Source organism: Saccopteryx bilineata, chromosome 4 (genome assembly GCF_036850765.1).
Source record: "Saccopteryx bilineata isolate mSacBil1 chromosome 4, mSacBil1_pri_phased_curated, whole genome shotgun sequence".
Lineage (NCBI taxonomy): Eukaryota > Metazoa > Chordata > Mammalia > Chiroptera > Emballonuridae > Saccopteryx > Saccopteryx bilineata.
The window spans coordinates 136,059,026-136,076,773 of NC_089493.1; the positions used below are offsets into that span (position 1 = coordinate 136,059,026).

General features: G+C 40.5%; 1 protein-coding gene across 1 annotated transcript in view; it reads left to right on the forward strand.

Annotated features, from left to right (window-relative positions):
• MEIKIN (meiotic kinetochore factor) overlaps positions 1 to 17,468 on the forward strand; it is a 157,484-nt gene extending 140,016 nt beyond the window's left edge. The window contains exons 14-15 of the mRNA XM_066276734.1: positions 16,508 to 16,701; positions 16,962 to 17,468. Coding sequence (XP_066132831.1) covers positions 16,508 to 16,701; positions 16,962 to 17,468 — 701 coding nt within the window. The remainder of the gene's footprint in view (positions 1 to 16,507; positions 16,702 to 16,961) is intronic.
• The last annotated feature ends 280 nt before the right edge of the window (positions 17,469 to 17,748 follow it).

Sequence of the window (17,748 nt, forward strand, 5' to 3'; positions counted from 1 at the left end):
GGAAATGTTAAGGGGCCTGTTATAAACAGATCAAAGTGGGAAAAGAATATAGCAAAAGAGGAATACAGTTTTAAAGAATAAAATGGCAATAAACAATTACATATCAATAATAACCTTAAATGTAAATGGATTAAATGATCCAATCAAAAGACATAGGGTAGCTGCATGGATAAGAAAACAGGACCCATACATATGCTGTCTACAAGAGACACACCTTAGAACAAAAGATACACATAGATTGAAGGTAAAAGGATGGAAAAAAAACATTTCATGCAAATGGAAATGAAAAAAAAGCTGGGGTAGCAATACTTATATCAGACAAACTGGATTTTAAAACAAAGGATATAGTAAGAGATAAAGAAGGCCATTACATAATGATAAAGGGAGTAATCCAACAGGAAGATATAACTATTATAAATATCTATGCACCTAATATAGGAGCACCCAAATATATAAAGCAGACTTTGATGGATTTAAAGGGTGAGATCAACAGCAATACTATAATAGTAGGGGATTTCAATACCCCACTAACATCACTAGATAGATCCTCAAGAAAGAAAATTAACAAAGAAACAGCACCCTTATTGGACACACTAGATCAACTCGATTTAATAGATATCTTCAGAACCTTTCGCCCTAAAGCAGCAGAATATACATTATTTTCAAGTGCTCATGGTACATTCTCTAGGATAGACCACATGTTAGGGCACAAAAGTGCTCTCAACAAATTTAAGAAGACTGAAATCATATCAAGCACTATCTCCGATCACAACGGCATGAAACTAGAAATGAACCACAACAGAAAAGCTCAAAAATTCTCAAACACATGGAAACTAAATAGCAGGTTGTTAAATAATGAATGGATTAAGAATGAGATTAAAGAAGAAATTAAAAAATTCCTAGAAACGAATGACAATGAGCATACAACAACTCCAAATTTTTGGACACAGCGAAAGCACTACTGAGAGGGAAGTTCATAGCACTACAGGCACACTTTCAGAAGCAAGAAAAGCTCAAATAAACAACTTAACCCTGCATCTAAAAGAATTAGAAAAAGAACAGCAAGTAAAGCCCAGAGCTAGTAGAAGGAAGGAAATAATAAAGATCAGAGCAGAAATAAATGACATAAAGGCTAAAGAAACAATACAGAGGATCAATGAAACTAGGAGTTGGTTCTTTGAAAAGGTAAACAAGATTGATGAACCTTTAGACTCACCAAGAAAAAGAGAGAGGACTCAAATAAATAAAATTAGAAATGAGAGAGGAGAAATAACAACTGACACAACAGAAATACAAAATATTGTAAGAAAATACTATGAAGAACTGTATGCCAAAAAACTAGACAACCTAGATGAAATTGACATATTCCTTGAAACATACAATCTTCCAAAAATCAATCTGGAAGAATCAGAAAACCTAAACAGACCGATTACAACAAAAGAGATCAAAACAGTTATCAAAAAACTCCCAACAAAGAAAAGTCCAGGGCCCGATGGCTTCACAAGTGAATTCTACCAAATATTCAAAGAAAAACTAACTCCTATCCTTCTCAAACTATTTCAAAAAATTCAAGAGGAAGGAAGACCTCCAAACTCCTTTTATGAGGTGAGCATAATTCTGATTCCAAAACCAAGCAAAGACAAAACAAAGAAAGAAAATTATAGGCCAATATCTCTGATGAATATAGATGCTAAAATCCTCAACAAAATATTAGCAAACCGGATCCAGCAATATATGGAAAAAATCATACACCATGATCAAGTGGGATTTATTCTTGGGAGGCAAGGCTGGTACAATATTCGTAAATCAATCAATGTGATTCGTCACATAAGCAAAAAGAAGGAGAAAAACCACATGATAATTTTAATAGATGCAGAAAAAGCATTTGATAAAATCCAGCACCCATTCATGATCAAAACTCTCAGCAAAGTGGGAATACAGGGAACATACCTCAACAGGATAAAAGCCATCTATGAGAAACCCACAGCCAACATCATACTCAATGGGCAAAAATTAAAAGCAATCCCCTTAAGATCAGGAACAAGGCAGGGGTGCCCCCTTTCACTACTCTTATTTAACATAGTCCTGGAAGTCCTAGCCACAGCAATCAGACAAGAAGAAGAAATAAAAGGCATTCAAGTTGGAAAAGAAGAAGTAAAACTATCATTATTTGCAGATGATACGATATTGTATATAGAAAACCCTAAAGTCTCAGCCAAAAAACTACTGGACCTGATAAATAAATTCAGCAAAGTGGCAGGATATAAAATCAATACTCAGAAATCAGAGGCATTTTTATACACCAACAATGAACAGTCAGAAAGAGAAAATAAGGAAACAATCCCCTTCACAATTACAACCAAAAAAATAAAGTACCTAGGAATAAACTTAACCAAGGAGACTAAAGACTTGTACTCGGAAAATTACAAAGCATTGATCAAAGAAATCAAGGAAGATACAAACAAATGGAAGCATATACCGTGCTCATGGTTAGGAAGAATAAACATCATTAAAATGTCTATATTACCCAAAGCAATCTATAAATTCAATGCAATACCAATTAAAATTACAATGACATACTTCAAAGATATAGACCACATATTCCAAAAATTTCTATGGAACCAAAAGAGAACACGAATAGCCTCAGCAATCTTAAAAAAGAAGAATAAAGTGGGAGGTATCACACTTCCTGATATCAAGTTATACTACAAGGCCATTGTACTCAAAACAGCCTGGTACTGGCATAAGAACAGGCATATAGATCAATGGAACAGAACAGAGAACCCAGAAATAAATTCACAGTTCTATGGACAACTGATTTTTGACAAAGGAGGTAAGGAAATACAATGGAGTAAAGACAGCCTCTTTAACAAATAGTGTTGGGAAAATTGGACAGCTACCTGCAAAAAAATGAAACTAGATCACCAGCTTACACCATTCACAAAAATAAAGTCAAAATGGATAAAAGACTTAAATGTAGGCTGTGAAACCATAAGCATCTCTAGAAGAAAACATAGGCAGTAAGCTCTCTGACATCTCTCGGAGCAATATATTTGCTGATTTATCTCCACGGGGAAGTGAAATAAAAGACAGGATAAACAAATGGGACTATATCAAACTAAAAAGCTTTTGCACAGCTAAAGACAACAAGAACAGAATAAAAAGACAAACTACACAATGGGAGAACATATTTGACAATACTTCTGATAAGGGGTTAATAACCAAAAGTTATAAAGAACTTGTAAATCTCAACACCAGAAAGACAAACAACCCAATCCAAAAATGGGCAAAAGAGATGAATAGACACTTCTCCAAAGAGGACATACAGATGGCCAATAGGCATATGAAAAAATGCTCAACATCACTAATCATTAGAGAAATCAAATTAAAACCAGAATGAGATATCACCTCACACCAGCCAGAATGGCGCTCATCAACAAAACAATACAGAATAAGTGCTGGCGAGGATGTGGAGAAAAGGGAACCCTCCTGCACTGCTGGTGGGAATGCAGACTGGTGCAGCCACTGTGGAAAACAGTATGGAGATTGCTCAAAAAATTGAAAATCGAACTGCCTTTTGACCCAGCTATCCCACTTTTAGGAATATACCCCAAGGACACCATAGAATGGCTCCAAAAGGAGAAATGCACCCCCATGTTTGTGGCAGCATTGTTCACAATAGCGAAGATCTGGAAACAGCCCAAGTGTCCCTCAGAGGACAAGTGGATTAAAAAGCTTTGGTATATATATACTATGGAATACTACTCAGCCATAAGAAATGATGAGATCAGATCATTTACAATAACATGGATGGACCTTGATAACATTATACGGAGTAAAATAAGTAAATCAGAAAAAAAACTAAGAACTATATGAAACCATACATAGAAGGGACATAAAAATGAGACTCAGAGACATGAACAAGAATGTGATGGCAACAGGGGTGGGGGGTGGGGGGAGGGGGGAGGGGGCGAAGAAGAGGAGAGGCAGTGGGGGAGGGGATGGGCACAAAGAAAACCAGATAGAAAGTGACAGAAGACAATTTAACTTTGGCGGAGGGGTATACAGCAGAATCAAATGTCAAAATAATCTAGAGATGTTTTCTCTCAACATATGTACCCTGATTTATCAATGTCACTGCATTAAATTTAATAAATAAATTTTAAAAAATGCATGAAAGGCCAGGTATGACATAATTTCCATTAAATTTTTTAAAGTATTTTGTAATTTTTAAATTACAGGTGACTTAGTTTCAGGTGTACAGCATAGTAATTAGACATTTATATAACTTAAAAAGTTACCATCCTGGGTCCTGGCCTGTTAGCTCAGTCAGTTAAAGCATCCTCCCAAAACACCAAGGTTACAGGTTCAATCTGCAGTCAGGGCACATACTGGAAGCGACCAATGAATGCACAACTAAGTGGAACAACAAATGAGTGCTTCTCTCTGTCTCTCTCCCTTCATCTTTCTATCTCTCTAAAATAATTAAAGAAAAAGTTATCCCGATAAATCTAGTACCCATATAACCCCATACATAGTTGCTACAATATTATTGACTATATTCCCTATACTGTATTTTCCATCCCCATGAATATTTTGTAACTGTTAGTTTGTACTTTTTAATCCCTTCTCCCTTTTTACCCATTCTCCCAATTCCCTCCCATCTGTCAACCATCAAAATATTCTCTGTATCTATGAGTTTGTTTCTGTTTTTTTGTTCACTTATTTTGTCAAGAAAAAAGTTCATCACCACCAAGGCAGGATTACAAGAAATATAAAAGGGACTTCTTAAAGAGAAGAATAAAAAAAAAGGTCAAATGTATTAATAATAACATGGAAATAACTATATATTTATCAACAATTACTTTAAGTGTAAATGAATTAAATGCTCCAACCTAAAGACAAAGGGTAGATGGGTAAGAAAATAAGACCCTTACATATGCTGCCTACAAAAGACTCACTTCAGATTGAAAGACACACACAGATGAAAAGTAAAGGAATAGAAAAAAATTTTTCATGAAAATGGAAATGGGGTAAAAAAAAGATGGGGTAGCAACACTTGTACCAGACAAAGTAGACTTCAAAACAAAGGGCTATAACAAGAGACCTAGAAGGACCCAGAAATTCCACTTCTAGGTATTTATCTGAAGACACCCAAAAGACTAAATCAAAAAGACATAAGCATTCATATGTCCATTGAAGCATTATTTACAAGACCAAAGATATAGAATCAACCTAAGTGTACATTAATAGATGAATGGATAAAGAAGTGATACAAATATAAAATGAAATATTACTCAGCCATAAAAAAGGATGGAATCTTGTCATCTGCAACAACATGGATGGACTTAGAGGGAATTAACGCTAAGTGAAATGAGTCAGAGAAAGGCAGATACCATATGATTTCACGTATATGTAGAATCTATTTCCAAATCTTTTTGTTTTAATTTCTTTTTTTGCCTGACCAGGAGGTGGCACAGTGGATAGAGCATCAGACTGGGATGCAGAGGACCTAAATTCAAGTCCCTGAAGTCCTGACTTGAGTGCAGGCTCATCCATCTTGAGCATGGGCTTACCAGCTTGAGCGTGGGATCATAGATGTGGTCCCATGGTCACTGGCTTAAGCCCAAGGTCACTGGTTTGAGCAAAGGGTCACTGATTTGCTGTAGCCCCCCTCCCCAATCCGGTCAAGGCACATATGAGAATGCTATCAATGAACAACTAAGGTTTTGCAACAAAGAACGCTTCTCATCTCACTCCCTTTCTGCCTGTCTGTTCCTATCTGTCCCTCTCTCTGTCTCTCTCTGGCTAAAAAGATTAATAATAAATAAATAAATAAATAAATAAATAAATATCTTCCCTTTACTTCATATATTCTTCTACTTACCCAACCATTCTTCATCCATTTCTCCTCTTTTCCCTCTCCCCAACACACATTGAATCTGACTGGCTTCAGTTCTGGCTCTCCAGTGACACTGGTCCCCTCAGGTATACCAGCAACCTCCTTGATGCTAATCAAAGGGGTACTTTTCATTTCTCATGTTACTCAACAGCTCCCAGCTAGCGATGTTGCAAACTAGTATTCTCTTCTTGAAAGCCTCCAGTAAGGAATGATGTCTTTGAAGCATTACTCTCCAGGATTTTATCTAATCTTTAGCTTTTTCACCTCCAGTTCTTCCAAAGTTTTGGTTTCCTCTGCCTTTACATTTTTGTGTGTTCTAGGTTCTTTTCTAGGGTCTCTTCTCATATTACACAGTCTCCCTGGGTGATCATTTCTACCACTGGCTTCAGTTACCATCTCTATACAATTGACCTCAATCTTTGTCTCTAACTGCCATGGATATTGATAGTGGATATGTGTGGTGACTGTCCCTACTTCTGTTCCCCAAAAGGTTAATTGTGTTTCCCTGTAACCCTATGGTATTCTCTACTTGCCCACATCATAGCATTTATCACAGTGTATTACATATATAATTGCCTGTCAAAGTATGTTTTTCTTTCCTAGACTACAAACTCCTTTAGTGCAGAAACTCCATCTTGTTCATCCTTGTATTTCTATTTCCCTCTACCTTCATCCTAGTTGGATTTTGAATTTCTAAGCCACATGGTTTCATGAGATCCCATTATTCCAAGGGTGGGCTTTTAATGGCTTAAGTCAATTAACATAGCCCTTCCAACTCTGGCACAGTGATTGATTCAGGAATGGGTCCAAGACCTAAAATGACACTATTGAATTAAATCTCAGAGCTTTTGGGGGAATACTGGGATATAGACTTGAATTTTTATTTGAAAGGATTTTACCTGAAAGGAACTGTTGGCAGCTATCTTGTGTCCACAAATGGAGATCCTGCCTGGGAGTAGAGTTCACATTAAGAAATTAAGAGCTGTTGCCTGACCAATGGTGGCACAGTGGCTAGAGCATCGACCTGGAATGCTGAGGTCACGGGTTGGAAACCCTGGTCTTGCCTGGTCAAGGCACATATGAGAAGCAGCTGTGAGTTCATTCTTTCTGCTTCTCTCTTACCCTCCACCCCCACCTTTCTCTCTTTCTCTTCTCTCTAAAATCAGTCAGTAAAACAAAAAATTTTTTAAAAATATTAGAGCTGGGATGGAGAAATTGAGTTCTATTTTTTTTAATTTATTGGGGTGTCATAAGTTAATAAAATTATATAGGTTTCAGATGTACAATTATATAACACCTCATCTATACATATACTGTATTAGGTGTTCACCACTCCAAATTAAGTCTCCTTTCATCACCATTTATCCTCCCTTTACCCTCTCCTACTTCCCCCAGTCCCTGCTATTCCTCTGGTAATCACCATATAGTTGTCTATGAGTTTTTTGTTTTGTTTTGTTTAATCTCTTCATCTTTTTTAGCCAGCACCCCAACCCTCTCCCTTCTGACAGCTGTCAGTCTGTTCTCTGTATCTATGAATCTGTTTCTGTTGTGTTCATTAGATTCCATATATAAGTGAAATCAATGGTAGTTGTCTTTCTCTAACTGGTTTATTTCACTTAACATAATGCTCTCTAGGTCCATCCGTGCTGTCACAAAAGGTAAGATTCCCTTCCTTTTTATGGCTGAGTAGTTAGTATTCCACTGTTTAAATATACTATAGTTTTTAATCCACTTATCTAGTGATGGGCATTTGGGCTGCTTCCAAATCTTGTCTATTGTAAATATATATATATATTTTTTTTTATGAGAAGAGGGGAAAGAGTGAGACAGACTTCCACATGTGTCCCGACTGGAATCCACCTGGCAGCTCCCATCTGGGGCCAATGCTTGAACCAACTGAGCTTTTTTTAGCATCTGAGGCTGATAAACTGAGACGAATTAAGCTATCCACAGTGCCTGGGGCTGATGCTCAAACCAATTGAGCCACTGGCTGCAAGAGGGGAAGAGAGCGAGAAGGGAGTGAGGGAGGAGAAGCAGAGCAGATGGTTGCTTCTCTTGTATGCCCTACCCAGAGTCGAACCTGGGATGTACATATGCTGGGCCAATCGATGCTCTATCCACTAAGCAAACCGGCCAGGGCTGGGGTGTATATATTATTTTGAATTAGTGTTTCAGGCTTTTTCTGATATATTCCCAGAAGTGGAATTACTGGGTCATAAGGCAGTTTCATTTTTAATTTTTTGAGGTAACTCCACACTGCCTTCCACAGTGGTCATACCATTCTGCATTCCCACTAACAGTGAAGAAGGGTCCCTTTTCTCTGCATCCTTGCCAACACTTGTTTGTTGATTTATTGATGATAGCCATTCTGACAGGTTGAAGTGATATCTCACTGTTGTTTTAATTTGTATTTCTCTGATGATTAGTGATGTTGAACATCTTTTCATATGTCTGTTGGCCATCTGTATGTCCTCTTTGGAGACATGTCTATTTAGGAAAAAAAATCCTGGTATTTTTGTTTGTTTGTTTGTTTGTTTTTAGAGTGAGAGAGAGAGAGGAAGGGAGAGAGAGAGTGAGTTGCTTTCACTTTAGTACATTGAGCTTCTCGTACATACCTTGCATACCTTGACTGGGGTTGTGCTCATTTCCCCTTGCTCAAGCCAGCAACCTTGGGCTTTTCATGCCAGCAACCTTTTGGGATTGTGTGGACAATCTCCCATTCAAGTCATGCTGCGCTAATAAGCATGCATTCAGAGCCAGCAACTTCAGAGTTTTGAACTGGCAACCTCAGCTTTCCAAGTTGTTGCTTTATCTACTGCGCCACCACCAGTCAGGCAAAAGAACCCATCTTTTTTTTTTCTTTTCTTTTCTTTTCTTTTTTTCCTGTATTTTTCTGAAGCTGGAAACGGGGAGGCAGTCAGACAGACTCTCGCATGCGCCGACCAGGATCCACCCGGCATGCCCACCAGGGGGCGATGCTCTGCCCATCTGGGGCATCGCTCTGCTGCAACCAGAGCCATTCTAGTGCCTGAGGCAGAGGCCACAGAGCCATCCTCAGCACCCAGGCCAACCTTGCTCCACTGGAGCCTTGGCTGCGGGAGGGGAAGAGAGAGACAGAGAGGAAGGAGAGGGGGAGGGGTGGAGAAGCAGATGGGCGCTTCTCCTGTGTGCTCTGGCCGGGAATTGAACCTGGGACTCCTGCACGCCAGGCCGACACTCTACCACTGAGCCAATCAGCCAGGGCCAAGAGCCCATCTTTTGATTGTATTGTTTGTATTTTTGGTGTTGAGTTGTATATGTTCTTTATAAAATTTGACTAATAACTCCTTATCAGATATAACATTGTCAAATATGTTCTGCCATTTAGTGAGTTGTCTTTTCATTTTACTGATGGTTTCCTTTGCTGTGCAAAAACTTTTTAGTTTAATATACTACTATATGTGTATTTTTTCTTTTGTTTCCCTTACCTGAGGATATGTATCAGAAAAAATATTGCTAAGAGAGATGTCCAAGATTTTACTGCCTATGTCTTCCTCAATTTTTTTATGGTTTTGAGTCTTACATTTAAGTCTTTAATCTCTTTTGAGTTTATTCTTGTGTATGATGTAAGAAGGTGGTCTGATTTTATTTTATTTTTTTGCATGTATCTGTCCAATTTTCCCAACACTTTATTGAAGAGACTATATTTATGCCATTGTATGTGTGTGCCTTCTTTTTCAAATATGAATTGATCATAAAGGTGTAGGTTTACTTTCATGCTCTTTATTCTATTTTATTGATCCGTATATCTGTTTTTATGATGGTATCATGCTGTTTTGATTACTATGGCCTTGTAGTATAGTTTGCTATCAGGTAGCATGATTCTTCCATATTTTTTTTTCCTCAAAATTACTCTGGCTACTAGGAGTTTTTTTGTTGTTCTGTATAAATTTTTGGACTGTTTGTTCTAGTTCTGTGAAATACACCATTGGTATCTTTTTTTTTTTTTTTTTTTTTTTTTTTTTTTTAGAGAGAGAGAGAGAGAGAAAGACACCAATCTGTTCCTGTATGTGCCCTGACCAGGGATTGAACCAGCAACCTCTGTGCTTTGGGACAATGCTCTAACCATCTGAGCTATCCAGCCAGCCAGGGCACCATTGGTATCTTGATAGGAATTGCATTGAATCTATAGATGGCTTTGGGTAGTATGGACATTTTAATGTTAATTATTCTTATCAATGAATACTGTATATGCATCTAGTTATTTGTATCTTCAATTTCTTTCCTTGGTTAACTTTATTCTTAGGATGCCCTGGCCAGATGGCTCAGTGTGTAAAGCATCATCCTGGTGTGCCGATGTCATATTTGATCCCTGTTTAGGGATCAAAACACAACAATACAATCAAAAACACAAACAATACAATCAAAAGATGGGCTCTTTTGCCTGACTGGTGGTGGTGCAGTAGATAAAGCAACAACTTGGAAAGCTGAGGTTACCAGTTCAAAACTCTGAGAAGCCGTCAATGAGTGCACATCTAAATGGAACAACTGAGTGGAACAATGAGTTGTTGTTTCTCTCCCTTTCTCTCTCGCCCTTCCCCCTCCCATCTTCTCTCACTCTCCAAATCAATGGAAAAGTTAAAAAAGAATCCCTAGGTATTTTTTTGGATGCAATTTTAAATGGGATTGTTCTCTTAGTTTCCCTTTCTGATAATTCATTATTGCTATAAAATGCAACTGATTTCTCAATATTTACATTTATTCTGCTACTATACTGAATTCATTTATCAGTTCTAGTGGCTTTTTGGTGGAATCTTTAGGGTTCTCTATATACAGTATCATGTCATCAGCAAATAATGAGTTTTACTTTTTCCTTACCAATTTGGATAGTTTTTATTTCATCTTCTTGTATGATTGCTGTGGCAAGGACTTCCAGTACTGTGTTGAGTAAGAGTGGTGAAAGCAGACATTCCTGTCTTGTTCCCAATCCTAAGGGAAACACTTTTAGTTTTTTCCCATTGGATAAACTGGATTCTTGATATCATTGTTTCAATTCCTGGATGCAATTGTGTCTGCATTGTCTATCTACTTTAGGTCTAGTTATGAAAGCTAGTTAATTTTCTTTTCCTTTCTCTCTCTCTCTCTCTTTCTATTCTTTGCTTATGCTAGTTTAGTTTGGATTTTCTATCATGTGTAATATATAATATCCTGACTGATGGACTTAACTAAGACCTTTCTAAAGGTTCTAGATCTATGTAGCCAAATACTTATCATTACCATATGGGTTCTCATGGTGTCTCATGCTCCACATATACCAAACTGAACTTATCTTCCCTCTTGAAGCAGTTCTTTCCCCTCTTATATGTTTCAATGCTAGGTGGCTTCATCCATCTAGGTTACCTGAGCCAGAAATTTGGTCATCATCCATGACCCCTCCCTTTCTCTAACCTTCTCATAGGTGGTCAATCATGATGTTCTGTTGATTTTAAATCCTAAATAACCCTCAATATTTTCCACTCTTCATTTTTATGGTTATTACCTGAGTTCATGTCAATATTTCTTGCCTGGTTTTTGTTGTGTTTTTTTGTTTTGTTTTGTTTTGTTTTTTTGTATTTTTCTGAAGTGAGAAGCAGGAGGCAGGCAAAAAGACTCCCATATGTGCCCTACCGGGATTCACCCAGCATGCCCACTAGGGAGCCCATCTGGGACATTGCTCTGTTGCAACTGGAGCCATTCTAGCACCTGAGGCAGAGGCCATGGAGCCATCCTCAGCACCAGGACCAACTTTGTTCAAATGAAGCCTTGTCTGCGGGAGAAGAAGAGAGAGATAGAGAGAAAGAAGAGGGGGAAGGATGGAGAAGCAGATGGGTGCTTCTCCTGTGTGCCCTGGCCAGGAATCAAACCCGGGACTTCTACACACTGGGCCAACACTGTACCACTGATCCAACCTGTTGCAGGAATCAAAGGAGGACAAAAACGCCCAGTCAACTTGATGAAGGAAGTAGGATTTATTAAAGCTGGCAGAGCACGTGAAACTTGTAGCTCCAAAACACGGGCTCCTTGAAGTTGATTTTCTTACAGCTTATATACCTTTACATTAGCTAAGCAATGGGCATGTGATTTCTTTGTTTAAGGTTTTCCAGGACTCAAGGAGAGGGAGGAAAAGTCTTGGTGGGGACAGCAAGGGAGAAGGAGTTTCTAGATCACTGGCCATAGTTACATACAGATCTTGCTATTCTTGCTTTGAATTGTAACTATGGGATATAGTTGATTTATCACTGGCTGACTAGGTTACCCCTGCTGGCTCCTTTCCCTTGTATTCTTTTTGTTTCTTCCTTCTTAGGGAAGAGGGGGCCTGACCCTCCTTCCTCAAACTGGCCAGGGCCTTGCTTGGTTTAATGTAACAGCCTCCTCACTAGTTTCTCAGACTTTATTCTTTACCCTATAGTCAATTTTCCACAATGTATCCAGAGGGAGCTTTCTAAAATGCTCATCTGACCATGTTGTTTTCTGCTTAAAATCCCTCAATAGCTCTCCAGTGTCTTATGAATAAATTCTAATCTTTTAAATGTATTTTACATACTTCTCTTAATCTAAGTAGTTCAATTTTACCATTAGATTATATGGGTCACTGAATTTTTATATTTTCCTATTGTTATTTTTAATTCATATTTACTCTTTACTTCAGAAAACTCTGCTTAATTCTTAAAAAAAGGTTAGTTTTATTTTCTTGTATTCCCACTGCATCCTGTACATGCCCACATCATAGCATTTAACACAATGTACAAATTATGTTTTTACTTTCTAGACTGTAAGGTCCTTTCATGCAGGAACTGCAACTTGTTCTTTGTATTTACGGGTTCTAGAACAACTGCCAGAGTTATTAAACATGTTAAATGTTTTAAAAATATTTGTTAAAAGAATGTTACTCATGGAAATGTCATTATATAAAGGACCTTCTTTTGTATATGTCTAATAGAATTCAAGGCGAGGAATTCAAGACTATTTCATATTGAAGGTAAAAGTTTGATTCTTTAAAAGCACTTATCACAATCTGTAATAACTTTGCTTGTTTTCTTGTTAGTTTCTTATGGGTGAAGGTTGTACCTGTCTTGTTTGTTTGTTTTTTTTTTTTCTTTTTTTTGTATTTTTCTGAAGCTGGAAACGGGGAGAGACAGTCAGACAGACTCCCGCATGCGCCCGACCGGGATCCACCCGGCACGCCCACCAGGGGCGACGCTCTGCCCACCAGGGGGCGATGCTCTGCCCCTCTGGGGCGTCGCTCAGCCAAGACCAGAGCCACTCTAGCGCCTGGGGCAGAGGCCAAGGAGCCATCCCCAGCGCCCGGGCCATCTTTGCTCCAATGGAGCCTTGGCTGCGGGAGGGGAAGAGAGAGACAGAGGAAGGAGGGGGGGGTGGAGAAGCAGATGGGCGCTTCTCCTATGTGCCCTGGCCGGGAATTGAACCCGGGTCCCCCGCACGCCAGGCCGACGCTCTACCGCTGAGCCAACCGGCCAGGGCCCTTGTTTGTTAATGTATTCTTAGCACCTGGCACATAGTAGATGCTTCATTTCATCATCTCTATTAGAGTACTTCCAGTAGCATATAAAATTCTCTAATATCTTACATCTTAAAAAAAGAGGAAACTCAGTTTTCCCTCCTCTCATTTTCTCTCAATCCTCATTTCTGTGCTTCTTATGTCAGCAAAAGAAGACGTCTGTACTTGCTTTTCTGTTTCCTCTCTACTTGTTTTTGAACATATTCCATTCAGACCTTTGCTCATGTGACTTCATTGAAACTGTTTTTGTCAAGATATCTATGTTGACAAATCTAATGGACACTTAAATTTTCAGCAATATTCAACACAGTTGATCCCCCTCCTCATGTGGGGGACATTTTCTTATCTTGTCTTTTTACTGCTCCTTCTCACTCTTCTTTGCTGTATCCATCTCTTCAAAACCTTTGATGTATGATGTACCCTGAGTTCATCTAAGTGTTATTAGGCAGTTTTACTTCATCATCTTGATCTTGAATGTCTTCTTTCTAGATGCTATCAATGAAAATTAATTTCTTTCAGGAAAATTTATGCCATGGCAATTAATGCCATTCTTACTTGTATGGTGGTTTAAAAATTCCAATTTTACCGCCACTTTTTCCTAGGTCTGATAACCAGAAAAGACTGCCCAATCTTTTATGTTATTGGAAGCAGGTGTTCAGAGACTGAGGAAGGAGGAGCAGGCCCCCTCGTCACTGAGAAGGAAGAAACAAAAAAGAATATAAGGGAAAGGAGCCAGCAGGGGTAACCTAGTCAGCCAGCAATAAATTATCTATATTCCATAATTACAATACAAAGCAAGAATAGCAGGATCTGTATGTAACTATGACCAGTGATCTGGAAACCCCTTCTCCTTTGCTGTCCCCACCAAAACTTTCCCTCCCCTCTCCTTGAGTCCTGGGAAACCTTAAACAAAGAAATCACATGCCTATTGCTTAGCTACTGTAAAGGTATATAAATTGTAAGAAAATCAACTTCGGGGAGCCCATGTTTTGGAGCTATAATCCCCACATGCTCCACCGGCTTTAATACATCCTACTTCCTTCATCAAGTTGTCTGGGCATCCTTGTCCTCCTTTGATTCCTGCAATATATGGTTCATTGGCTGGGAACCAAGGAGGAAAGATGCCTGCAATTTGTGGACTTCAGGCACCCTGTTGGGGACTCCCCAAGCCACCCTGCAGACATGCCTGCTGAGAGTATGCTGGGAATTTCCCCGTGTGGATGCCTCTGTAGGGTGGAGGGGGGATCCCCATCACTGGTCCCAGCAAGGACCAGACAATGAAAGAACAAGAAAATGAAGGCATGTCAGAGCCATGGTAAGGAAAACTGGTCAAGGGAAGCTAGCTAGGGTCCTGTCCCACTGGGCAGAAGGGAGGCCTGATCACCCTCCGGAGAGGGTGACCCTAGATTAGGAGCGGTGACTGTGTACTCTTCACAGATGTGGGGAGTGGTCCCCACAGGAGTGGTGACTCATCACCCTCCACAGGTTGTGGGGAATGGGCCCCACAGGGTTAGGAATGGTGACTCATCACCCTCCACTGGTGTGTGGGAGGTTGTGTGAAAGAGAGTGAATGCGGAGTGAATGAGATGGACACTGGGAGAGGGTTCTGACTCTCCCACAGGGCTGAAGTGAGTGTTGGGTCTTGAACTGCAGTTCTGTAGGGTTCCTCGTAAGGCTAAGAGACAGAATTGTGTGCTGACAGTTTATATCAGCCTGCCATAAGCCAACAGGGCCCGCCATTTCCATGAGGGGAATGACTGGTGACAGACTGAAGCAAATAGCGTCCCCTTCCAAGTTTCCCCTCCCCTTCCCCTATTCCTTCTTGTAGCATGACTGTTGTCTGTCGTGGTAGGTATAGGAGGCTCACAGGGAAAACCCACTCCTTTAGCCACAGTGGTTAAGAATTTTAAGAAAAAGTTCTCAGGGGATTACAGGGTTACTATGTCCCCAGGGAAATTGAGGAGTAGCCTCCTTTTAGGGTAGAATGGCCTACAGAAGGAAGCTTAGGTAAGGCTCTTGTACAGAAGATGTGGCAGGTAGTCACTAGAGATCCAGGCCACCCCGACCAGTTTCCCTACATAGACACTTGGCTTACACTAGTTTTTCACCCACCCACTTGACTTACAGGTCAGGCTTCTACAGTACTGGTAGTTAAAGCAGGGAAGAGTTCCACTATACCCAGAGAGCCGCTGTAGCAGCCAACGCCAGAAATTTTAACCCCTAGTGACCCAGAAGAAGCAGAATCTCTGGCTCCTCCACCTTATGTGCTGTTGAGGCTCTACCCGTCCAAACCTGACTCTCTGTCCACCCCAGATACTGCACTGACTCAGGCCTGTCTTCGTCAGATTTATGAGGTCCCAGCATAAGCTCGCCTGAGCCCAAGCCGGAGATGACTCCCACTGCGTCGCCAGAATCAGGCCCAGGCTCTCTTCCCCTAGCTGGGAGGTTACAACAGGTGCCTAAGCCCAGGCTTGTTCTAACTCTAACCACCCCCAGAAAGGAGAAGTAGAGGATTTTTGCTGCTGCATCTGGGAAGCCTCCAAGCCAAAAACTAATTCAAAAATACCCTGAAGAACCCTCCTTCCCCTGCTGGCAATAAACCAAGTGCCAGTGCGGATAGAGTTAAAACCTAGGGCACTGCCCATCAACCAGAAACAGTACTCAATTCCTAGGGAGGCCTTGGAAGGAATCCAAGTTCATTTACAGAGGCTCAAAGAGTATGGCATTGTTATCCTATGCCATTCAACCTAGAATACTCCTTTGCTCCCTGTCAGAAAACTGGGGACCAGTGATTATCAGACAGTACAGGACTTGAGGGTTGTAAATGAGGCAGCAGTGACCCTGCATCCAACAGTACCAAATCCTTATACACTCCTAAACCTCCTCCCTGCTCAAGTCTCATAGTTCACTTGCTTGGACTTAAAAGATGCCTTCTTTAGTATAAAACTTGCCCCTGAAACCGGGAGCTGTTTGCCTTCCAATGGGAGGACCCAGCTACAGTGGTAAAGGTGCAGTACACCTGGACTAGGCTCCCACAAGGGTTCACAAACTCCCCTGCCATCTTTGAGGAGGCCCTTGTTCAGGACCTCCAGAGGTTTCCTGCACAGGACATCAGTGTGCCCTCCTTCAGTACATAAATGACCTGTTGCTAGGTCATGAGACTCTCCAAGGATGTGCTCAAGGAACGGATGAGCTTCTACACCATCTAGAGAAGAATGGATACAAGGTCTCAAAGAAGAAGGCCCAGATCTGCCAGAGGCAGGTAAAATACTTAGGATTCATTCTCCAGCAGGTGGAAAGGAGGCTAGGAGTAGAATGGAAACAGGTTATTTAGAACATTCCAGCCCCCACCACAAGGAGACAAGTTAAGAGAATTTCTGGGTGCAGTAGGATTCTGCGGTTTGTGGACCCCCAACATTGAATTATTGGCCAAACCCCTCTATGAAGTCACAAAGGGGTGGAGAAAAAGAGCTCATGGACTAGGGGCCAGAATAAGACTGTGCCTTTTGGACTCTTAAAAAGGAATTACAAGTTGCCTCAGTGTTAGGTCTTTCTAACCTAGCAAAACCTTTTGTGCTGTATGTCTCAGAGGGGAGCAAGACAGCAGTAGGTGTATTAACCCAGGATTTAGGGTCATGGCCTAGACCGGTGGCCTACCTCTCTGAACTAGACGGGGTTGCACAGGGCTGGCCACCATGCTTGAGAGCCCTAGCAGCCACTGCCATGCTGGTGCAGGAGGCAGACAAACTAACTTTAGGACAAAACCTAAAAGTGTGGGTGCCACATGCAGTAGTGACTCTGATGAATGCCAAAGGACATCACTGGCTCACTAATGCCCACCTCACTAAGTACCAGAGTTTATTATGTGAAAACTCAAGACTAGTAATAGAGGTGTGTACCACTCTAAATCTAGTGACACTGCTCCCAGTGAATAAGGGAAAGCTGCAAAGCTATTGCTTAGAAGTGCTTGATGCTGTGTACTCCAGCAGGCTAGATTTGCTAGATCAACCCCTAAGGGAGCCCGACTAGGAGCTGTATGTAGATGGAAGCAGCTCCATCAACTCAAGAAGAGAAAGGCAGGCAGGGTATACAGTAGTAACTCTAGCAGAGACTGTAGAGGCACAGCCTCTACCTCAAGGCACTTCTGCTCAGCAGACGGAACTGATTGCCCTGACTCAAGCCTTAGAGCTTAGTGAAAGGAAAAGAGTGAATATCTTTACAGATTCCTGTTTTGTTTTTCTCATTCTCCAAGTACATGGGGCAATTTACAAAGAGAGAGGACCGTTAACTGTTGAGGGCAAAAATCTTA